This window comes from Dermacentor andersoni, chromosome 10 (assembly GCF_023375885.2).
Source record: "Dermacentor andersoni chromosome 10, qqDerAnde1_hic_scaffold, whole genome shotgun sequence".
Lineage (NCBI taxonomy): Eukaryota > Metazoa > Arthropoda > Arachnida > Ixodida > Ixodidae > Dermacentor > Dermacentor andersoni.
Genome location: NC_092823.1, coordinates 45,896,940 through 45,922,577, shown reverse-complemented (window position 1 = coordinate 45,922,577; position 25,638 = coordinate 45,896,940). Strand labels below are relative to the sequence as shown.

At 44.6% G+C, this 25,638-nt stretch overlaps 1 protein-coding gene across 1 annotated transcript; it reads left to right on the top strand.

The window, feature by feature from the left end:
* The first annotated feature begins 835 nt into the window (after positions 1-835).
* Positions 836-20,747, top strand: LOC126543131 (uncharacterized). Its single transcript, XM_050190281.3, has 4 exons — positions 836-1,060; positions 15,791-15,967; positions 17,310-17,504; positions 20,579-20,747. Exons 1-4 carry the CDS (start codon positions 994-996, stop codon positions 20,722-20,724), a joined length of 585 nt encoding a protein of 194 aa, XP_050046238.1. The 5' UTR covers positions 836-993; the 3' UTR covers positions 20,725-20,747.
* Positions 20,748-25,638: the final 4,891 nt, after the last annotated feature.

Below are 25,638 nucleotides of genomic sequence, written 5' to 3'. Positions count from 1 at the left end.
GGTCACCACAACTGCGTCATTCAGTCAATCTATTTTCGGGAAGGTGCGATCACATTGATAAGGTCGTTCGAGAGCTTGACACACTAACTTGTTCACTGCACGTGGATTGCGATTCTGCAACGTTGCATTGATTAGTTGTGTTCTTTATATTGGGATCTCCCATTTTGCTCGCCTTCCTTTGAAGGCGGGGCTTCTGAGGCTAATATGGGTTGCAAAACATCACTATTCGGTTTGACGTCCGTAGTCACGTCCATGCAGAAAACCTACAAAGTTTTCATACTGAAACGAAAAGGCGCTCTCTTTTGTGTGACCGCAGTGTCCTTGAATGGAATTGAATGTGGGACAGTGGAAGGCATTTCTGCGTCTTGTGATTGACGTGATGCATAATATTGTGACAGCGCTAAATGTTTTTGATATTTTGGGTATTACTGTTGTCTTACATTGTACAAGTGTGTGTAAATGCATAATTTAAGTGCAACATACACACACACGCACATATTTATATATTATGAACATACCTACGCATATATATCTATGCGCGTGTTTAGTGAGCAAGGATACCCTGAGCCAGCAGCTCTTACTTCGCCAGTTTTGGGACAAATGTTGTTTGGCTATGCCTGTTGACTCCGCAGCAGCTGTCGATTGGTAGATTATATGGATAAATGTAATCGGCCAGTTGGTATGCTTTTCGCCTACTTGGACAATACACCCGGGCAGCAATGGAAGAGAAGCCGTTGCATAAAGAAAGCAGTGGAACCAAAAGAACAAAGAAATGGATGAGCAGAACAGCTCATGCTGCAAACGGCGGCAAGCACAAAGAAACTACCTTCTGCCAGCACACCGCGGGGCGGATATTACGCCGCCATAAAACTGAAAGCTTCCATGACAACTGAAAGCAGAAGCAAATTGGACTGCGTCGTTTGGGGCTACGCGCGCTGTGTTTTCCTCGTGGCTACTAGGCTTGGTTAACAACGCCACAAAATATCCAGTGAAATGACCCCATTGCATACAATCAGACTGTTAGTGGTTCTCGAGGCAAGCTTCTGGTTCTATGTAATAGGTGAGTAGTGCTGCTGAAAATTTTTTCTTGAGAATGTCTTTGACAGAAATCTGGAGAACCGGTGCTATGTTCCTCCATTATACAACCGCCAAGAAAAGCCATATTCACATTTGAATCTTTCCTGATAGACACTGCCTGAGGATTCTCCTGCATTTATTATATGTCAAACTGAGAATTTACATGCCTCATGTGTTTGTGCTAATATAAACTACATGTACAGCGGTCTCCTATCCATAGGTTACCTCGGGTGCCTTGCCATACGGGTATCGTTGCGTAATCGATGAACCTAATATTCATAACCGACATCAAGCTAGGTGATTAAAAACAGTTTGCTGTACTTCTGGATAATAAATAAACAGATGTATCACTTCAATGCATTTCATTCTAGTGTGCTGGACCTATTAAATATAATGTTTTCTGCCTCCCTTTAGGGCAGTAATAATGATCAAACGTTGCGCTGGTTGCAGGCGTTGATATTCGACATAGAAAAACATGACCTGCGAATATATCATCCCATCATTGCGGCTTTTCAAAGCGAGTGTGGTGGTCGTGATTACTCACACAAACAATACATCTACTTCATAGTTGAGATGACTTATGGAAAACCTATTTCGGAATTATATATCTCTTGTCCATTACCCAACTACAAATTTGTCGTAAGGTAGCCAACTCAGAAAACGCTCACAAAATAGCCTGTCAAGCTCAAGGATACTACTCACCCTATCAAAACGCACATTTCTAATTTAATGAACGATGAAGTTTTAAACGCTTTAAGTGCCGGGTGAGTTCTGGCCGCATTGCTCTTTTTTTTTTCAAAACGTGCCAAGGACGAGTCTGTCTCATCCACATCTTTGGGCACTCTTTCTATCTACTACTAATGGGCCGCAATCGTCCAACCCGTTCGACGTTATCACGAGTTCCCTATTTGGCTACTCAATAGCCTAGAATCCCTTGTTAGTTTGGCAGAGATTTAAAAAAGGGCATCTGTCGCTCACGTGATGCCCGGCTTTCATTCGATTGATTCGTCAAGCTTTGAAGAAAATTACAGCAGGCTCCTAGATGAGCGCACCACTTAAAGAACGTCCAACACGCTAGTGCATTTTCTGTTTGAAAAGGTCGAAGACGCACTGGAAATACAGTCCGGAAAGAAACAGGCTGCTGGTGCTTAGAGTGTGTTGTAGGACTTTGCTTCGCACTGTGTTTTGAAATACATTACGTGAAAGCAGCGTTGCAATCTTTCACAACCACTCTTCATAAACTTTGACGTTTTCCATTTGCACGGCTTTTACAACAAACGTTTGCTCTAAAATTTACCTTCAGCATCAAGAAGTTGAGACGGAACTGAACTCCTATTAAGTCTCGAATTTCTGGTCAACGGCCGTGGTTGTTGGCCTTTCGTATTTTCATACACAAGTTTTAAATTTACTACAACCATGCTATATGCATTTCAAATTAGAAAAAGAATCTATTCAGATGTGCAATCAAAATGTCAATTTGAGAAGAGTGTTGTCAGATTTCTCGCATGGACTAAAGGGTTAAATATACCACGAAAACGCTTGTTCGTGCCAGCAATACACGTTTTAGAATACCGAGTCGCATTCTTGCAAAAATTTTCTCTAGTGAAGGCCTCCACATGTATTGTTACCGCATACGCTTTCTGATGCGCACAAGAATTATGGGGCAGCAGAAGTAGTTTCAAATTTCTCAACAAGCACAATGTGTCCGCCATATGAAGGAAAATAAACCCTAATGTCGCGCACATTGTTGCAAATAAGCTCTTATTCATTTCAATTCAATTGACATGACCACTCAACCGCAGGCACTGAACTTTCGCAATGGCAAATGCTGATTTCAAGATGGCTCATTAGCGTTGCCGCGTTCAGAAGTACATGGCACATCGATCAGCTGAATTTAGCTTTTTTTTTCTGGCGCTCTTTACCCTTTTATGCTGTTTCGAATTTCTAAGTATCATAAGAAGCCAACAGCTTGTACTTACTAATTGAATTAGGGAAATTATAAATAATGGAAATGAAAGTGGATGAACAAACAACTTGCCCCATCTGGGGAATGATACCACGTCTTCGCGTTACCCCTACCATGCTCTACAAATTGAGGTAATTTCTAAACTAGTTAAGGAAAATCAAAATTTTTGGCACGTAGAAAATGGAAGAATTGACTGTTCCTCTGCTACAATGACAATTCAACGCAACGCAGTCCATTTCTTTTTTTGATGGACTAATCGCAGAGAGATCTATTATCGTACTTAATTTGGCAGAGTAATGCCGCCGACGCAAATATGCAGATGTTGTCCAAGCACAGCAGGAACGCCCCGAGCGGACGTTCAGCGCTTTATTAAGGCGAATGCCTTTCTAGGCTCAAGCTGAAATTTGTGTCAGCAGACCTGACCGCCGGAGTGTCCGCCGAATCGTCATCGCACCATATGAAGGGAGATTACAGACAGATTTGAGAACGAAAAATGATTGATACTGACAGTTAGTGAATGATAACATTCTTATAGAAATTGGTAGAGGTTAATAATGCCTAGTAATGACTAATAAGAACTACTAATTACTTGCATTGACTACTAATGACTCCGAAAAGACCAATATATCTAACGACGGCTTGTAATGACCACAAATGATTAGAAATGACTATAAATGTCTAATAATGAGTACTAATGAATAAAATTACTACTAATTAGTTGTGATGACTACTAATGAATACTAAATTACCAATATGTCTGACGACAACTTGTAACGACTACAATTGATTAGAAATGACTAAAATGATTAGTGTTGACCAGTAATGGCTAATAATGATTGAAATGACTGGTAATGACTAGTGATGACTATAATATGACCAGCCTGTCTAACGACGGCCTTAATTACCGAAATTGAATAAAATGACTAAAATGCTAAGTAGTTAGCAGTAATTAATAATGACTAAAATGACTTGTAATGACTAGTAATGACTACGAAGCCACCAATATGTCTAACTACAACTTGTGACGACTGCAATTCATTAAAATTGACTAAAATGCTTAGTAATGACCAGTAGTGACCAATAATGACTTGTATGACTTGTATTGACTACTAATGACTATGATATGACCTACATGTCCAACGATGGCTTGTAATGACCACAATTCATTACAAATGACTAAAGATGCTTAGTAGTCAGCATGAATGACTAAAGAAAAGAAGAGAAAGAGAATATGCAAAGGCGAAAGAGACGAATGATAAGAGGATGAAGAGTAGGCTTTCGCCGTTCACCTCTTAAGGGAGATCTTAGAGACCCTGTATTTTTTTATATTATCGATAACAATATAGAAATTATACATTAACATGTATGGTTGTGCTGAGCGACAGCACTCCCTACGTGGTAACAATGATTCTGCGCCGCGGGCTCCGCATAGGAAGTTTTCTAATTACCTCTGTTGGCAATGCAGGAAGGCCCGAGTATGGCAAAACATTTATGATCTCTGTGACCTCTAGCGATGTTCTCAGATGACTGAGCCGCTAATATCAAGGCATTAAATTCAACCCTCAAGAATCCTCCATTATCATTGGTCTATACATGTTCACTCTTCGCTTTCCATCCCGTTGACGTTACTTTATGGCCGACAGAAAAAAAGAAGCCGCCTTCCTTCATTAGTGGTTCCTGCCCATGGGCCCAAGTCTAGCCGAGAAGGCTAAGGGCCTAGATGATTCACATGTACTTCTTATTAATCGTTTGAATAAACTGATTTTGAATTTTAATTTGAAAATTCCACCCAGTGCATTACCTGTGGAAGTATAGAAAAAAAATATTACGTTTTAGAGCCTTCGAGAAAAAGGAAAGGGTTGCCGTGAAAATGCGCCAAATCCACCCTGTTCGACTTCGATGGTGGATAGATAATGTCCGAAAGAAAGATGCGCACCCGTGACTCGCCCCGGAAAGACGTGGCAAGAAGTGGCCAGAGGTTTGCACCGAGTGTGTAGAGAAATAGTGGGACCATCGCGGTATTGCGACATCGCAGTAATGCAACGGTAATGGTAAGCTGTACGGGCGCCTAACGCTGGTCTTTCTGTGGAACGAGGTAGAGACCTGCGCAGGGGGCAGTCCTGTTGACATACGTAGCTTTATTTCGACATCTATTTACCTGCTGCATTCACTTATTGTCATCCCGCAAACTCGGGCGAGCGACAAACTCGGGGCATCTTGCTGGCACAACTGGGCCCAAGTGACACAAAATATCTTATCGTAGGTTTGTTCGTAAGAGCTAATTCCAGACAATGCTAATGCTGGACATATCGTTAGCGGAACCTGCTGGCCAATGACGAAGGGAACACAGTTATGCAAAGCTTTGTGAATTCGGCCGCAAACTGCAGCTGCCACAAACAGTGGCATTTGGATTAGTTTTCTCAGATATACTTTATTTCTTCTCGGATATGCACCTTCATTTCAGCATTTTGCACTATTTCTGATAGTTTAGGCATTGGCTGCGAAGCTACCTATGTCATACACGAATGTAGAATCTCACAAGTGCTGAATACGTGGTCTGTACCTACAGTAAGTACCTCATAGACTAGTATGTTGCATATTCTGCTGAATATATTCGATGAGCAAGGTTGTACAATGTATAACTACTGCGTGCCTCTACTTTTACCTTTTTAGCTGAAAATATAATAAACTATAAAAATACTAATGTTTTTAGATCTCATTTCTCCTCTATGTGACAACCCACCTCCCCTCCTACTCGAATACATATTGCATAAAATATATATACATTTTCAAAAAAATTAGGCGAGATATAGCAGGTTAAAAATGATGCCTAGTTGCCTGTCAAAGGTGACTGTATGGTCGAAGGCTGGTGTTTTGTAATTGCTGATGAAATCCACCAGAGCACTGTTTTTTATAGCTGCACCGACAACTGGAAGCAAAAGCTTGTTTGTACTCTTCAGACATAAGACCCCATTGCATAATGAGCGTTTTGAACTAGAAATATCTTTCCGTCACAGAAGACAGTGCCCTCTCTGCTAAATACCGGCTGCAGGGTAACTGAAGGATTCCTCTTCTACCGCGAATACGCAGTGCGCCAAGAGCTTTTTGGGCGCAAGCGTTTAAAAAATAGGCTTTTCTTCTATGATTTGTCATAACTTTGTAATTTTAAAATGTTTTTCACCTTTGTCTTACTGTGCGTATTGTCATCAGTAATGACAATTAATAAAAAAACTTAAACTCTTTGTGCTTGTTTGACGAATGTGTATTTCCTTAGTCTACAGGAATGGTCATTAGGCGACGGTATAGATCCAGCATAAGAGTAAAGTAAATGACTTTTTAGCTACCTGCTGACTGCTTAGACGTTTTAGAACATACATTCTGATTACCTCCGAGATGGACAATTTAGAGGAGCTACGAGTGGCTCGGCAGCAGTGGAATTTGTGCTGTCCCTCGCTGCCCTGTCAACATACTACCGTATGCCATTTGGGCATGGCTACACAGAGGCGAGATTATCCAAGGATATCAAGAAGGCATTCGACTCAATAAACCATAAGATACTATTGCAGAAATTACCTTGCTTTGGTATAAGAGGAACACCCCTGTAAATATTCGCTAGTTGCTTAACCTCCAGATTGCAATGCACACAATTAAATGGCTTTTCTGCAAGTTTCAGTTCTATTAGCGTTGGTGCATCGCAGGGATCAATCCTGTGTCCACTCTGTTTCTTTTGTGCATCAGCGATATTAGGAGCATTCTGAATACACCCAAAATAGTGCGATAATTTAAAAATAGGGTTCAGTACAAATGGGCTGCCACTAAATGTAAAGAACACAAAGTATATGTTCTTCATGCCTATGAACAGACACATACACGTTAACAATAATTTTCGCGTCATATTTTCGGGCAACGTAATTCAACGTGTGTCATCGGCCAAATTCCTTGGTGTCACTGTTCATGAACAGCTTTCATGGACAGAACACGTTAGAAAAATCCGCTCAAAAATTGCCAGATCTATTGCAGTAATTAAAAAGTTGAAGTTTCTCCTGCCTCTATAGCTAAAGAAGCAACTTTACGCTCATTCATTCACATTTGCATTACTGTTTGTTCGCATGGGCTCATACGAGTAACACGAACTTGAATTCACCCTTTATCCTTCAAAAGAAGGCAATGAGAGCTGTCGCCAAAATACCGCAGTCCGGAGCAGATATCGCCTTGTGGGAACGTCGGCTCCAGTCTGAGAATCTACTCGTTCACTACCTTTTGAGTACTTGCAGTACCTCTCCTTCAACGAACGCTTTGTCTTGCCATAAGAGCAGGTTGCTAAAACAGAGATGTGATCCGCTCCATACATCGAAATCAGTCCCACCTATGGTTTCCAGCCCTGCAACATACGCTGCTGAGGGCCCAGCGCTGTGGAAATTTTGATTATTTTTTTAACGGTGTGGATATCTAGCACATTGATGTTGATGAGGCGTTATTTATAAAGCGTTAGCAGTCATAGGACAATCACAAAGAATACAAATAAAAAAAGTTGGCTGGACTGCCACCAAACGGAGCTGGCAGCAAGGCACTCTTTCTCTATCTAAGTGAAAGATATATAGAAAAATGATGTTCTCAAGAGGGAACAGTGTCTGTAAAGATGATATAGCGTAAAAAATAGGAGGGATATTCAAAATATAAAAAGCCCAGAGTGATCAGCGAAAAGGAGAGCGAAAGTCAGTTACCACTTCCAGGATATACAGAAAGATATATTTGATTGTATGGACTGGAGGTCGCCACTGACACGACACCCTCCCTTGCGGGGCACTCAACAATGGTAGAAAGTTCAACCGTATTCCTTGTTAAAATGTTTAGCATACGTTCGTGAGCCTAAATGCCCTGCAATCTAAAAGATTGGTTTTGTAAGCTTGATTCAGCATAGACAAACGGCCAGGAGGGAAAAAAGCAGGTCGTCCAGTGACATTTGCCGAGGCACCTGCTCGGTGAAACCCAAAGCAAATACAAGCAAAGAGCTGACATGCAGAGACTTCTGTGCTAAGAGAGACGGGCGGCGAGCGAAAAGCAAATTGTCGTGAACGTCTGCGACAAATACCTCCCGCAACGACCCATGGTCGAGCACGGCGGGTACACTGGCAGTCCCAATCCCAGGTTACATGAAGACTTTAGTGAGGTGGAAATCAAAATGGCACTCCAAGGAGTCAACGGCAAGTCAGCCCCAGGACCGGACCGCGTTAACAACAAAACGCTGAGAAACCTGGACGGCATATCCGTCAACAAACTCACGGGCTATATGAACAAGTGCTGGAAAGAAGGCCGCATTTCTGAGCAGTGTAAGAGGTCGAAGTCAGTCCTCATACCCAACCCCAGAACGCCGTCTGGCTTGGAGAACCTACACCCAAACTCTCTCACGTCGTGCGTGGATAAGGTCTCGGAACACGCCTTCATGCACCATATGATTAGCCATCTAGAAGAGACGGAGGCCTACCCCCACACCATGGTAGGCTTCCGATCCCGCCTGTTCATGCAGGACGTCATGCTACAACTGAAGAACTAGACCCTTGCCGACACGACAAGAAATACCAGAGCCATCTTAGGGCTAGACTTCGAGAAAGAATTCGACAACGTTGCTCACGAGCCAATCCTGAAACAAGTCTCTAATCTGAACCTAGGGAAAAGGGCCTACAACTACGTGAGGGACTTTTGGAACGATCGCAAAGCCATCCTCACGGTTGTCGACCTCGAGTGCGAAGAAAGGACCCAGGGAGAGGTGCAGGAAGTCCGGCAGTCAGGCAGTCCCCCAGGCCTCAGATATATCTCCGCTCCTTTTCAATCTGGGCATGTTGGGACTTGCCAGCAAACTTCGGGAAATCGAAGGGATCCCCCGCGTTTTATACGCAGACGATATAACGATCTGGGCGGACCGCGGCAGTGACGGCAAAATTGAGAACGCACTACAAATGGCCATTCACAGAGTCGAAGAGTACCTCCAAGGAACGGCACTCAAATGCTCCCCGAGCAAGTCCGAACTACTCTTTTACCGGGCCACACGCGGAGACATGCCACCAATGAGGTACACAGGAACCCGGGAGTACGACGAAATCGGCCTCTACAGACAAGACGGAAACGCCATCCCCAAAGCTAACAAGATCAAAATCCTCGGAATGATCATAGAAGCCAACGGGGCTAACGGTGAAACCGTGAGGAAGATAGAAGGCAATGTCACCAGCGCCACGAGACTCATCAAGAGGATAAGCAACAGACACGCGGGCATGAAGGAAGAAAACGTCATTCAACTGATCCACTCCTTCCTTGTCCACACATTGCCTACGTAGCCGCCTACCACAATTCGTACGTCGCGGAAAAGAACAAGATGAAAACGCCCAACAGCTCAAGATAGCCCTGCGCCTCCCGGAATCGATGAGAACCGAGCTCCTGGCCCAGATGGCATACGCAACACCCTGAAAGAAATAGCTGAAGCACAACGCATCTCGCAGCTTCAACGCCTGTCGAGCACCACGACGGTACGTCACATTATGAACAAGCTCGGCACAACGTACCACAATCAGCGTGGCCAGAAAATGCTAATCCTCAACAAAATCTGCGGCATCGTTATGGTGGCCAACATCCCAAGAAACGTGCAATCGAGGAAGAACTTTGCCGGGAGAGAAATGCGCACTTTTTCGCCGCAGCCGAATGTCCGAAAAGCTATAAATGCACCACCGCAGTCATAAACGCAGACTCCAATATCATAATCGCATGATTAGGAATGTGTAGTCCTACTAAGCGACTCGCAAAACGCAGTAAAGAACTACGCCAAAGGTAGAATTTGCAAGGAAGCCCTGGGTCAAAGCACGCAGAAACCAATCCGCGAGCTCGAGGATCGCATGTTTCCCCGCGCACGTCACCACGGAAGGCGACGCGTTCCCGAACCTAAACGAGACGGCGCACCGAACGGCGCGAGACATGACCCGCCGTGCCGTCCAGGGCAAGATCTCTCGAACAATAGCGAACACTCCTCGCGCAGAGCCGGACAGGCTCACCAGATACAATGACATAACCAGTGCATATCTAAACGCCAGAAGGATATACCCACCGCCGAGTCCCAAATGGAACCGGAGGTAGGCTGTCGCCTGGAGACGCTCCAGACGGACATCTTCCCTAGCCCATTCCATCTGAAACGTATCTTCCCAGATAAGCATCAGGACGACACGTGCAAACTGTGTCGGGAAGGACCAGCAACACTAAAGCACATGCTGTGGGAGTGCAACGTAGTTATACGAAGGATGGCAGTTGATCGGGAGACTCTGTCGTCGAGGTTTGGCCGCCGCTCTGCGCAGCTAAGACCTCAGCATCCAGACGTGGGCAGTCCAGCAAGCCCGTCAGGCGGCTTTGAGGCAGGGCCTTGACGTTCCCCTGTGGGAGACATAAGCCCAGGTCGCGTTAAACCTTGCTGAACGTACGATAAAGTTGTATCCATTCAGTGAGACAGATATTAAGTGCAGCAAGCAGTAAGCTCCAAGGTATGGAAAAAGTTCTTGAGAGAACAAGTCTAATGTACGTGTTGGTTTCCGAGAGACATGTATTCCTTGTAGGCACCTCCTTTCCTTGATTTTCTGCGTGCAATGGCCTCCTCAAAGCGTTCGCCCTCGTAGCGAGACCTAGTCGGACTATTATCCTCCTGGACAGATATATTACGGCAGAAACCTCATGATGACTGTCGGTGGTAATACGATTGAAATTCCAGCAATGCAGCCGCCAAGTCTTCTAATCCAATTACTACCGTTTGCAAACTTGAACAGCTTTTAATCTATCTATCTATCTATCTATCTATCTATCTATCTATCTATCTATCTATCTATCTATCTATCTATCTATCTATCTATCTATCTATCTATCTATCTATCTATCTATCTATCTATCTATCTATCTATGTAACCTCTTACCCCGAAACAGTGAGCCAAGTTGTCTACTACCTTAGGCCACCAAGTATGTGCTCGTGATGCCGTTGCGGTCATTTGATTAACATCATTCCAGTTTTGTAATAATGACTGACCTTGCTGTCCTCGTCACACTTTCTACACTGGCGAAGTGGGCCTACTTGTCTAATAGCTTGGGCCACTAGGTATGCGCTTGTGGTTGTGATGCCGTCGTGGCCGTTGCATCGTCGTCATTCTAGATTTATCACCTTAGTCTCGTCATGCCGTCATCGCCACACCATCGTCGTCGTACTGTCATAATGCATTCGCTGTCACACCGCCATTGCTGTGCTGTCGTGATGGTTCCATAACCGTCACTCCAGCTTCGTCGTCCGACTCTCGTCATGCAACGTCGCCACGCAATCGTCGTTATACATATTTGGCGATACAGTTGTCGTCACGCCACTGTCGTCACACACTCTTCGTAATATCCCATACTCACGTCAGCGTCATCATCGCGCCGTTCTTATACAGCCGACCTTCGTTCTCATGCCTTCTCATCATGCCCTCGTGGTCATTCTCTTGTCATCGTACTAACGTCGTCATCCGATTCTCGTCATGCCGTCGTCATCACCCCATCTTCGTCATGCCGGCTTCGTCAAAATTCTCATCTTACGGTCGTCATCCGTTCAGTAGCGTCATTGCATTGTCGTCGTGCCGTCGTCCTACCGCCTTCGTGATTCCGCCGATATCAATTCTTTTCGTCATTCAGTCGTAATCCTGCTGCAGTCATTCACTCATGATTTGCACCATGATTGTCGTGCCAGGTCGTGTCGTGGGCTAAGGTGCGTTTGGTACGGATGACGACGGTAAGATGACAATTTTGACGAAGGCGGCATGACAAAGATGGGGTGATGAGGACGGCATGACGAGAATCGGATGACGACGTTAGTACGATAACAGCTATGTCTTACCACTACACACCTACGGGGCAGAAACCTGGATGATGATGATGATGATGATGTCGTGCCATCGTCCTCATTGTGTTGGTGTCAAACAGTCACTGTGATCTACCCGTTGCGATTCTGTCGTCGTCACACAGGCTTTATCGTACTATCGTCGTCATACACTCGTCATCCCTTTGTCCTCATACACTGCCCAATACCGGGCTATGTCTGATATATGCCGAAACACCGAAAGTCTCAGAATTACCGCTACAGTTGTCGAATAAACATGACTTTATATAAAATATGCGTCTCTATATTGCTCCAATGTTAATCATATTGCCATGGACAGTCCTCTTGAGATGAGTTCTGCCACATTTTCGAAAATGTATACGTTGTAAGCGTCCCTCTTGCGGAAGTGAAATGCAGGTGTTCGCACGCTGGCACAGAAAAAGATGTGAAAACAGCGTTGATACGAAAAACGTGTGAGCTTTTTCTTCTATTTTATAATTTCATTCGTTGTTTCCCAATCAATATTTCCGAAATTACTGGGATCCTCGTATGCCGAAATTGTTTAAACAAACTTTAAACTTGTCGCAGGGCCGTGTTTGGTTAAAGCAAGTGGTGTCAACCTCGACCAGATTATCTGCGTCAACACATTCAACAAAAAAAAAGACATTTTCCCCCAACTTCTCCATGATCAAAGCGATCCTCGAGAGCGGCAAGCACTGTGTTGCTATGGGCTCATTGTTAGGTTGCTAAGGCAGCTATTGCCGCAACAAAACAGGGAAAACGAGAGAAAGCCGTGCATCCTTCCCCGAAAAACACACTCCACACAAAGCCGTCCACTCGATGGGCGCGCAGGTGTCGGCTACCTTTGTGTATACCACATGGCTCGAGCATCTGCTATGACGAGAGGGGTGTGCAAAGTGCACCTCGGCGAAAACAATTATGAAGCACACAGACGCTGAGCATATTGCATTTTATTTTCGTTTCATTTCGCCATATTTGGTCTCGGGCTACGGACAAGGTAGCAGTACTGAAAAGCGAAGGAAAAGGTAGACTACAAGTCTGGAATAAAAGTTCTTTGGTCGTATGCGGTCCAGCAAGGAAAGAAAATGAAATGAATGTCTAATATATTGAGCAAATGCGTTTTCAACACCGCAGTTGGAAAAGCGTCACCGCAGCTGTCACGTGATCTCAGCACTCCCAGTAACACGTGGCGCACATTGCGCTATCAGCCACATGCCCCGACTTATTCCTTTGAATTCTACGCCACTTTGCCGGCGATGCAACGTGAAGTCTAATTTCTTCGCGTAGCAACAGCAAAGCGACATTTAGAAATCGCTAAAGCTAGCCTTATACATTCCACTTCGACCTACTTTGTTTCGTAACAGGATAGGTAGCAGCAGCAGCCAGTGGCAAAATAACGTTGACATAGCAATTATAATTTATAATTCCTTTAGCATGTAGTATCACAGGCAAAACAAATATAAGCAATGCTGAGCTGATAATATTTTTCAACAGCCCATATATATGTGTGTGTGCGTGTGTGTGCGTGCGTGCGTGTGTGTGTGTGTGTGTGTGTGTGTGTGTTTGCGTGTGTATATAGTTATATCAGAAGGAAGCCAACAAACAATGACACCAAGGGCAGCATAGGACAAATTACTTGCACTGATTAACTGAATTAAAGAAATTATAAATTATTGGAAATGAAAGGGGATGCAAAAGCAACTGGCCGCCGGTGGGGCACGAGCCCACGTCTTCGGAGACCGCATACGATGCTCTTGCCAACTGAATTACCGCGGTGCATTTTCCCAACAACTTACTGGGCTACTTTATGCTTATTCAGTAGAACTAATACAGATGCAGTTAACATGATGACCTTAAGATGATCCGCTTAAGTACCATGATCTGCTTTTTCTTTCTTTTGACGCTTGACGTATGCATACTTTTGCGCGATCTCTCATTAGGATGCCTAGCCACAATGGTTGCGCTTTTTAAAAAATTAGAATAACAACCATATGCGCTGATGTGTGCTGCCAAATGGGAACATGTGGATCCAGTTGTAATTACCAAGTTCCAAACACAATTGAACTGTCCGGTTATTACGAGTCGTATGTGATGAGTCCGTCGGAGTATTCGGTAATGAACATCTTAACGCCTTCCACGTGGAAGAGAAGAACAGAAATCTTCAACGACATTGCAGATTGCAAAACAAGTCTCATGGTTGAGGTTGGTAAGATACACCCCGCACAACTTCTGAATTAGAAACAATGGTGAAAACCGTTGGGGAAGAAGTATTTTAGAAGGCGAGTGTCCTTCGCGGTGACAGCGCGCAACAAACCGTTTTCATGACCATTCCGTGGATGCCGCAATGTTTGATCATGTGATGACGCGCCCATTGCTTGCTTCAGCTGCCTCTGTTGTCTTCGTGCTTACAATGAATGCGTATGATGCCCGGTGCGGCTCAGCTAACCTCTGCTTCGGCCGATATCGTGGACGTTGACTGGGTGGACGATTCGAAATTGTGACCGCAGCTTCAGAGGACTCGTGAGCGCTTCCAGGACTCATGACGTGACCAGCGCATATGGTTCTTGTGCTGGAAGCGGGCTAGAACTGTTTTGCAATATTTCGCATCTTTCCGCTGAATAATTAAATCGCAGTCCGCGTGTTTGTACTATGTTCTCTCTGTGGCTGATACTTTGAAGCAGCGGCTTGTCATGCTTCAGACTCGATATAGTTCCCCGGTGCGGTCCCTATCTGTTATTTTCTGCGGCGTAATCGCTAGCGCATGTGCTTACTTGCGATATACTTGTTTTTGCTACTGACAAGGACTTGAAACGTGGCTGTCCTGTACTTTTTAATAGCTTGTAGAAAATACATATTATTGCTAGTCACGTGCTTACAATGTAGACCGTGACGAAACGTTCACCTTTGAACATTCGTGCTTTGTCGGTGTAGTGGCTGTTACCCTTGCTTCGGCGCATTGGTTAAAGGTAAGCGCCCACTCAGGTATTTTTAATGCGTTGCCGATAGAGTGTGCTTAAGTTTACGGGTGAGTGGGGAGGACGTGTGTTAATAGCCTACGAGAATATACAAGGACGCGGCGATACTTCCTTTGTCAATGTGTAACCAGCGGTACTCACACTTGCCCACGTTCCGAGGTTCAAGTTCTTTGGAGATTAGCGTTACAACGCTGGTAGATGACTGAGTTTTTTTGTCCTCGAGGAAGGCCGTGGATCGCCAAGGGCCGGCAACAGAGGCTGTCCTTATGTAGAGGTCGTGTGTGAACTCGGCTAAGCAGATTCCTTCCATTCCTTCATATATTAGCCACTATTTATGCAGCCTACTGCTGCGTACGTCTGCCCTCTACCGCTCGATATTTTGTAGCATGAATGCCACACGGAGATGGAGCATGGAGATGTATGGAGGTCAATTGGCTCGCGGCTGTTGCCGCGATTCCTAACCCCAGCGTTTTCACAGACAGTTTCCGCTGTCATCGAGCGATGTGTGTTCATATTTACCTGTGCACGCGTGGCACCATGCTGGTTAATTTAGGTAAAACAGGTTGACGGCCCATGATAGAATTTGTAAGCGTGACTGAACAAGGACGTATAAAGAAGCAGATGCACAAAGAAATCGCTGTCTCCGTGTGTGTTTCTTTGTACGTCCTCGTTGAGTCACGCTTATATATTCCATCATTAATTTATTTAGTAAGCGAACGTTTACAAGTTTATACGGCCGCTAGAACTATGCTTGCTTCGTACAGGTATCTAGTAATTTGCTATCGCAATCGGGGCTTCTCCTATCCGGCGGAACTGGGAATTTTTTGCCTTCATTGTTGCTCCTACCAAACACTTTCTGCTCAATATTTTACTTCGCAGAGGCTGTGCCAAGAAATTCGCGGTGTCTGCGACCTCCTTCAATAGAAGGATGCGACAGCTTGCTGCTGCAGTGGAGCTTTATACCAAGCGCTAACCAATGTGAGCAGGACTTTGCCTGTTATCAGCAGCCGAACAGCTTTCCCACCAGAGAAGAATGCGAGATAACGTGCCCACGAGGTAAGTGAAGATAACAACATTTTACGAACTCTAGAAGCACTGTAGTGTGAAGAACCGCAAGGGTCGTGGCTCTCTACTTGGTTTCTCTAATCGTATTGTTCTTGCACCTCTACACTACTAGTTGCATTTAATGCAATTTCTGTTTAATTTCTTGTCAAGTCTAGATGGATCCCGTAAATCTTCAGCCGTTTGATTCATTCCTGTTCATAAACTTGGCGTTTTAATGTTGATCAAACTGCTATAAGCTTTTTCTTTTAATTTCAGGGAGAAAGGATACTCAGATACGTCGAGTTCAATGCGATGCAAGGTCGTGGAGAGGCCACGTAAACACACGCAGTGGTAGCTTAGTACTCAGGCGTTAGGCTGTTGAGCTCGAGGTAACGGATTCAATCCCGGACATGACAGCCGCATTTCAATAGAGGTGAAGTGCAAAGACGAAAAAAAAAACGTAGGTGAGCTCACTTTAAAGAAGCTCAAATGGTCAAAAAGTTTCGATGGTCCTTCACTGCCCCTCATTCACACTGAGATCATAGTATTGGTACGTCAAACCACATAATTTCTTCTTCCAGAGCGTGTGTGTCCGCGTTATCGTCTCTGGCGCTGGTCCCATGTCGCTGTGACGTGACTTCAGCAGTGAGGGCGTAATCCAACAAATGCTTGTTGGGTCGAGCGGTTGCGCTCGACGTGAGCTCAAAACGCAGACGATGGGGCAAAAGGAAGGCAACAGTGCCTACGCACCTAACGTCTAAGCAAACGCGAGATATCTCAAGCTCATTGTCACAAGGAGCCCCAGATGGCTCAAGGAATTCACAAAGAGAAAGTGAAGCTGTTGAGCACTTCCGGAAACATTTCTGCGAACCATTTGGGAAGACGGTTGTAGCTACTGTGGAGGAACTCTCTGTGTAACAGCCCCACAACTTTTTGCCTCTCTTTCGCATTTCGAAGCATGTGGTCCTCACGATGATGTCTTGTCGTTGCTCTTCTTTTAGTGCCGTCTTGTGTTTTCTGTCCGTCATGTTCGCTCGTTTGCATGACTGTCCTATAGCAATGTGGAGGTTTGTGAAAAATGGTTGACATTCACTTTATTTGTACCCGCAACCAGGGGGTGACTCCTGTCTCCTTTGTGGTCACATGCCGAGAATGCATTGAAAACACAACAAGTCCCTCTTTCTCTCATAAGACATGTTATCCAGCTTACCAGCCATACTTCCGTACTTGATTTCTTCCTCGCGGGTTTTACTATTGCTTATTGACACAACGCTCAACTGACTGCATAAAGATTGAATTGTTCATGCTGTGCTGGGGGTAAACGAATAGAATGTCTAATTTATGGTACCTGCAGTTTCTGCACCAACGCCGCCTATCAGGATTCTCGGCTGCCGTTACTGGCTTCTTCATATGTCGCTCTGCAAGAAAAGTTGGGCGTCTTCCCGTCGGGACTTTTTCGGAAAAACCCACGATCTCATGGTCTTCACTGGCTGTGGTTACTGGAAAAGTAGAGTGTACGTCTATGATCTCCTCTCTAAAAAATGCCGAGGTAAGTTACCAATTACAAATTATTTCTAGTACGTCCCAGGTGAAATAATAATGACCCCTAGGTATTGAAATATATTTTTAATATGGGATTAGGAAAAATTAATTATTCTCTTGCAATACACCTGTAATTCGGCCGTAGAATAGATACCCGCGCTTGTCTCAATAAGTAGACTACTAATAATTGTTCATGCTGGTCATATAGCGGTAAACTGCAATTACATTAATGAATGGGTTTGTCATAACTTAGATGTACGTGGTATCCTAATTACATCACGAGCCCTTTCTTTGATCTATTATTAGGCTCGCCTACTTCGAAACTGCCGCTAATCGCCAATCAAAGTAGTTTTTGCTAGACATTGGCAAAAATGGGCACTTCTTTCTTCCATAGCCTATGTAAATGCTCCTAAATATATCTTCCATGGAATATTCTAAGCGAAAGCAGTAGAAAAATGCATCTGCATTTGTTATACTTTTGCTGTACTGAAGCAGTCACATTCTGAGAGGCCAGCTATGGAGAACATAAAATTATATCAATGTTCTCAAATAGATGCAATGCTGCTACATGGGAACACTATGCAGACGCGTACAGACATTACGCATAAACACCACATTGACTTCCTTTTCGCACGGCCGAAATGGTGATGCGTTTAAATTATTTTAGCCTCCTAAGTTCGCGAAATTTTAAGGCGTCCGTCTTGCGCTTACACTCTGTCACCGTGAAGTCAGCGCTGTTCAGCAGTTTCAAACATCACTTACAGCGCATACAAGGACAAGGGACCAAAACAACGACGAAGACAAGCGCTTGTCTTCGCTTGTCTTCGAATGACGAATATCGCTGGACCCAAGGTGTCCACAGAGTTCAACCTGTCTTGAAGTCGCCGTATAGAAATGTGTCCAGCCACATGTGTTTGTTTGGCCATTCTTGATCACATCGAGTTTTAGCTTCGTGTGGACTTCTCTTGCTGACATCAGTTATGATTCATTTACTTCCAAAACCACAAGTGACCACTGAGCACGTAGTCGTTCTAGTGTCGCTTTATGAAATACAGTTTCTAATCAGAATACATCAAAAAAGAAATGTTTTTTACGCTCATAAGGTGAAGTGAAAAAATGTTCCAAGAAACTGTAACGAAATTTGAGAAAAACTTAATTACTTTGTTCAGATTCAAGCACTAGACAAGTTAAGCGTATTCGTTCTCGACACCTCATGTGACTCCTCAATTTCTGTTCGACAGGGTACTCACGGCTGAGCATATCTGACCAATTTTTAAAATTTTTGGCAAAGCTTTCAATATGTCATTTTAAAAGCGAGCAGCAGCGTACAAAATGAAAAAAAATGCCGCACGAAAACAACTGCTGCAACGCATTCATGCCCGGCTGCTTCTAAAAGCAATATTTCTTTGCCAATCCCTATTAGCCTTCTTCGCACCAGCAAAATGTCCCTTGCTACTAAACCACGTGGTCTAGTGTATAGTACACTAACAAAAGAAAGCATAAAATAGGCCCAGACATACTTTGGAAATAGAAAGCTCGAAGATGTTAAAGGTGAGCGAGAGCTCTAACATTTTTGTAAGCGCGGTTGCTTTTCTATTATCAGCGATATCGAAGTAGTATAGGCCAGGGTGACCACCGAGAAGTGGTTCATGGTCAACTTTGCGATGTGATATTTCTTTCGGCTGGCCAGTACATGTGTTCTCCGACAAAGACGGACAAGTTTACGTTGTTCTGGCCAATATTCGAGGTACTGTTGGTGGGAAAACACGGCCTGCCTTCTATGATAATGTTCGTGGCCACGAGAATTATCATAGAAGGCCATGTGTCATTTGCGTGTACTCTTAAGACAATTGCACCATGTGGGGTCTATATTTGCCTCACAACGATAATCGTCGTCTGTCTTGCACGCATTTCCTTTCTTTAACGTTGCATGCCCGGTACTTCCAAGCCACGAATGGCACGTGCTTTATCAGCGTAACAGAGCATTCTCAACAAGAATGTAGCGAGTGCAGCGTTCCTAAAAAGGGACATGCGAGAAAGACAGACGGCGATTATTGTTCTGAGGCAAATGTACACCCCAAAGGGTGCAACTGTTCTTAGACTACATGGCACCGCTATTCCCGAGAGAACCACCACGTTCACATTGACACCCTTCTCCAAGTGTGTAATCAAGAGTATTCCTCTATGCCTTCACAAATATTTTAGCCTCAAGAACTGTAGTGGAACTCAAGTGGAAGCATTTCGCCTTATCATCTACGACGAAATAGTTGTAAGGTGTTTTCTCCTTCCAGTGGGCTACCATCGGGACAAATTGAAGGTCTCGATGTCCAATATTGGAAATACTGCCACAGAATAATTTATCAATATATGCTTATAAAATTATTCAGTTTGCAAAAGTTGTGCGCAGCTACAAGTAGCAGGCATAAAGATTCGTTAAGCCAAATCAAAAAGACGTGGGGACCACCTAAAGATCGATACATTGTAGAAGTGCTGCTTGAGGAACTCTACGGAGGTTCAATAAGTTTGTAAAAATTAGCCCCAAAAAAACGTTAAGCAAACTGTCTTTTCTGTCAATTTACAGTTCGTCTTGAAATCGATTGACGTTTCGTAATACTGCTGGAGAAATTTGCAATGGTGTGGACAAATCTCTGCTGCGGATAATCATGACTGTACTTCTCGAGGCACCGCACACATTGCAATGTTCAAAAGTGTATATGAGGGACTATAGCGACGTGGGTTGTGGTGTGAAACACGTAATGCTCTAGCACATAACAAAATGTCTTGCTCAGGATTTATTCTAACCTACACGGACGCGGGAGATTAAGCCGAAAGCACAAAAAGCCAGCGTTTCCTCAATCTGTATGATACGCGAAAGCATACGATGTCGATAAGACAAAAACAAATTTTCCAAGATAGTACCCGAACGCTGCTACTGGAGTTTACTAGGCTCCGAATTTTAAATAAATAAACCGTACCGACGTCAACTTTAATTCTTCAAATGATGAGAATAGAATCTATCAACATTGCATTACTGGCGCACTAACTAAATTTTGGTTACACTAAGCTTATTTTTTTTTACAGTGAAGCCCTGGTGGTGGAGGCTGCCTCCTGAGAAAAAGCCATTGTTTGCCGACGCAATCAGTCCCGTTATTGTTCCTGTAGTAACGACTTTCGTATCACTTGATGAACCCAGGGTGCCTTTCATGACTACGGACCGTTACTACTGAAAATAAACAATTCTTTAGACCTGGTCGAAGTTCTTGATTAACGTTTCAAGAAAGCAAAATGCATTCAAAACATGCACTTCCCTGGTAACCCGCTCCCCACAAACGCAAATAGCTCCTACTTTTCGTTAATTGAGGAGCACTCATCGAAAAATAGAGGGCCACTAAAGCAAAATATTAGGTCGAGTTGTATTGAAGAAGTATACGTTCATAATAACGAATTCACCTTTGAAGCGAAAACAGCGTTTATAAGCGAGAAAATGAAATAAATTCGAAATCACAATAGTGCCACCTGTTGTTAGCTATGCTGCCTCTGACGCGACGTAAACACTACATGAATCAAAGAGAGCGGCACAAATGGAGGTCCCGTGGAGATTACGCCATCTCATCTGTTTTTGCGTGAGCCGTGAAAATTGGCGAACAGCATTGCGACCTCCAGCGTTCACTTCCGGCGCAATTACCTGATTTGTTGGCAATGAAACGAACGGTGCGACAAGATTCCCTTTCCTATACAAGGTAGGAAATGGAATAGACGAGCGCCGTCTTAAAAATCAGTTTATAACAACTCAGTTAGTCCGTACTCTTTTGTTCTGTTTCTTACATGTTTGCAGCTCAGTTTCTAAAATTAAAATGACAGACAGGGTGAGCTGCTGAGCGTTGATTATTGCGAAAACTACACACGGAAAGACGGAACACGGAACCCATGAAGACCGCTTAAGGACAAGTAAAATGTTTTGAACTGACAACTGACATATATATATATATATATATATATATATATATATATATATATATATATATATATATATATCAAGACTTCGATGTGCGCGCATCTCAACAGATAGCCCTTAAGCACGCCGACTATGTCAGATAACAAGACCAAGATTTACCTGCGATTGCACACGCCAGGTCTCAAGAAATCTACTTCAGAACGCTGCAAAATGACTAGAACAACGACAGCGAGAACAAGGTAGGCGCAGTTCTCTGGCTGTCTGCTCCTGGGTGACGTAAGCAGAACTTCGCATCAAGGGGCGCGGCTTTATGCTCGCTGCAGCTTCGCAGTTTCACTTTCACGCGCTGTGATAGCCGAAATTCGTCGTGCCAGAGCTCTTCGGATAGTGGCATTTCTTTTTGGATTCAAAAGTTTACATGGGTTGTTAGGGATAGCTCGCTTTAATCTACCAATTTCGATGAGCCCCACTGAAAACAAAAGTTTACAAGTGAACAAGTAATTTTTGTTAAGTAGCGAGTAATTGAACCATACCACCATGTGGTAACCATCACTGACGCCATTTCTCAGAAGGAACCGTACTTTTAGTTCGAAATCGTTATTTTTAAATACTACTTCCTGTAAACTCTTATTAGAAACACCTTGTTTAAAAGGCAGAAACACAGCTTTGCATCTTGATTACAGTAGCTCTCGGGGTTAGGGAGAGGCTTAACTATGTTGTTGTTGATATGACCTGGGTGTATCTTCTTAGTGCCCCTTCCCGTGACTTCACTGATATTTCCCCCTCTGCGAAGAAATGCCCGACACCTTAACGGCCTCAGCATACTAGATATCATCTGAAAGATTAAAGTGCTCATCAAACATCGAGGAAGGCACGATACATCGGCAAGTTGCGCACACATATTGAAATGTTCTCCCTGTACTGAATCATACTTACATTTTCGGTCCCTGGCATCGGAAAACCTGCTAAGCTCTTAAAGCGCGCCACTTTCCTAATAAGTGGATCTAAAGGCATAAAAATTAAAACGTGAGAATATTCAGCACTGCATCACACTTTTCTGAACAAGAAAGCGTCTGGTCACTTCGCAGTTCATGCATAAGCAGCCACTCAAATCCAGGTACAGCATTTCAAAAAACTGCACATACTGTTCTGGAAAGCCAAAGAGGCGCAAGAACGAGAATAGGTACCTATGTTAGACTCTGTCGAACGTTTTTTTTGGGGGGGGTGAAGAGAACGAAATACTCCTGAGATTTGGTTATCTTTGGCACACGCCTAAATGTCTCTAATTATTGCGGGTCTTACGAGAAGGAACACCCTGGCACTGCACGTTCCTGCAATGGCGATACCAGTTCTTCCAATAAAAAAAAGCCCGAAAACGCTGCGCCAGCAGATTAGCTACCAACTTCTCGTCCCTGTTCAGGAAAGTAATTGGCCTCCATGATTTAAGATCAGGTGGTACTGTACCCACTTTGAGCAATGGAATTTGTCTTCCTTATTAAAAGGGCTGTGTTCTTTAGCGCCGAACGTAAAAATGTTCTATTACGGGGATACAGCGCGGACAAACGAGACAGAAAAGAGAGAAAGGACAGCCGCTGACTACCAACAAGGCCTTCATTTTTGCGAACATAAATATATACGCACTCCAGGAGTGGGAAAGAGAGGGGGAGGGGGGTTACACGCGCATGCGCCCTACCCTATCTAGAACAATGAATTGCTCAGCTGCAGAGATAATTAAGCTCTTTGTCCGTTAATGCAACTGTCCACGTGGTGTTTCCCCGCAATGAAGCCGTACCAATGAGCTCAACATCAGACCCTTATATAGAGGTTGATGAGACCTGTGAGCGCATCTGGCAAGACATAGAAGAAAAAAGGCACATGAAAACCCGTCAGTACACCGTCTGGGCCTGGAGCCATTGGCGCAATCACTTTGTTCAAGACATCCGGTATTTCTTCCTTATCTCTTTCTGCCCACAAGTTGAGCGCGTATTCAGGACCTTGTATATCGCCGACTTTTACAGAAAGCCAAAAGTACGTCGGTAACCTGGTCTTCCTAGACAACCTGGCCCGCAGCGTACAAGTGCGCAAAGTGTAGGCTTGAAAGACTTCTTGAATATTATCGGGATCTCACGCAACGCTGGCGCCCACTCTTATTACTTCCTCAATATACGGTGGTCGGCATCTGCGAACACCGGTTCGCAGCGCGTAGGTCAGGTTCCCGCTTTCGTCTGACGGTAAGTGTACTTCTTGCCCGCAGCCTCGCAGCTTGTGACCCTTGTCTTAACATATTGTCACGTTTCAATTTGATCGTGCTTCGACATAGAAACTCGCTGGCCACAGATACCTCAAAAATTTTGCTTTGGTGGAGCCGCAGGTTCTGCTTTCAACAAAGTTGTCTGGATGAAGAGCTACAGACGCATCCGTTATTAATTCATTTCTGCAGTTCTCTGCCGTGGAAGTTTCAAGCCCCCTGGCCCTGGGTCAATGACGTCTCCGATGGTATTAACCACGCAGTTCAAGTCGCCCACAAGCACACAGGGCAGCTGCTCGAGCAAGAAATCTTTCGAACCCGTGTAAAACCCGATGGTTTGAAACGTCGTCACCAATGCGTATACATTGACGAATCTCATTTGTCTGCTGTAACGTACCAATTTACAGTCATGTTGAGACCGAAGGTGTCGAAAAGACAGCCAGCCTCTTTTATAGCGTTCCGTTCGAGAGCACAACCATTCGTACCTTGGAAAAAAAGAGCATATTTACCCAATGCGATCTCGCAAGAATAATAATCGCCCGCTGCTTAGGTAGATTTCTCATACCGCGCACATTGAGCGAGATCAAGCATATTGTTCCCATTGGCAATCTTCAAACTTTGCGAAACAGATAAAAGGGTAGAAGGGGAACAGAGGAGAAATTCCAACACATCCAGCCATCGCTCACATTTGCTGACGTACGTGTGCCGAAGCATGTGTACTAGTGGGATTTTTAACAGCGAAGCTGTTCTTGATCGGCGTAAAATGGCCCGCGTATCACAAAACTGCAGCAACGCCCACCGACGGAGACACTGCGCGCCGCCGGTTTCGCGGCCGCGCCGTGATCTGCGCAGGCACCTGCGCATGCGCAGGCATGATCTGCGCATGCATGATGAAGGATATGAAAAGGATATGAAAGCGTCTGCTAAGCGGCGCTTGGTCAGTTAACGCCATGGGGCGGCCTAGGAAAGTCCGTACTACCGAAGAAGAGCCTGTGCATTGCGAGGCTAGACTTGCTATGAGGTGGGAGAAACAACAGCAATAACGGGCCGATCCGACCTACTTGGCCAGAGAGCCCGAAGCCAAGCGGTTACGACTGCGCGAAGACTGAATACGCCAGTCGAGAGAGAGCCAGGATCGTTGTAAAGCATCGACGATTACGCCAAGACCCTGCTGTGCCGAGTACGAGCGACGCCGAGCTAGCGCTTCAACTGGGAGTTTCAACGCTCGGTTTCAACTTGAGTTCCTCTCGCGGCAGTTTGAACATTCCTGCCGAGTGCGTGATCGACTGTGATTTAACTCGAACCTATCGACGCTCAACACGGTTCGGCCTGTTGATAAACGTGCACTAGGCATGTGTGTGCTGCGAGATCTCTTCCCGGAGGCCACCGACCAGGAGAAGATGCGGCTGTGTAGGACCTCTCGAGAATCGTCTTACACGGGAAGGTGCCGCAGTTCAGCGTGACAAACGGCTTCAAGTATTCCCCCCAAGCCAGCAGGACTACCATGTTTGAAAATGGCGGAGGAACGAATGGTATCCCCTCCAATACCGTCCATGAACGTTCGACGACTAACGCATGGCTATGATCGATACGGCATACGGGGACAGGTTATAAACGCTCCCATATACGTCTAAGAAACACTGAACTTGCTGCCTCGGAGTGTACCCAAAGGTGCTGCAGTTGACGTTAACTTCAAGAGGAGGTTGACTGTCAAGCCTGTCTACAAGTCTGGCCTGGTTTATAAGAAGAAGATTTACGACTAGTTGGAGTTCCTGGTTGAGACACCACTATACAAGTTCAACAACGTATACATAGACTGGGAGAAGCTTGGTTGTGTCCGGGACCTTTCGGGCGAACCATTCAAGGAGGAAGCGGTTAACAGAGGCGAGTCACTCGAGGACATGGACGATCCTCTTCAAGTGGCTTGCGCGATCAACT

Coding starts and splice junctions, on each gene's coding strand:
- LOC126543131 (XM_050190281.3), top strand. CDS start 994: ATGACCCCATTGCATACAATCAGACTGTTAGTGGTTCTCGAGGCAAGC. Junction 15,968..17,309: donor CGAGATAACGTGCCCACGAG/GTAAGTGAAGAT, acceptor TGGTACCTGCAG/TTTCTGCACCAACGCCGCCT. Junction 17,505..20,578: donor CCTCTCTAAAAAATGCCGAG/GTAAGTTACCAA, acceptor TTTTTTTTACAG/TGAAGCCCTGGTGGTGGAGG.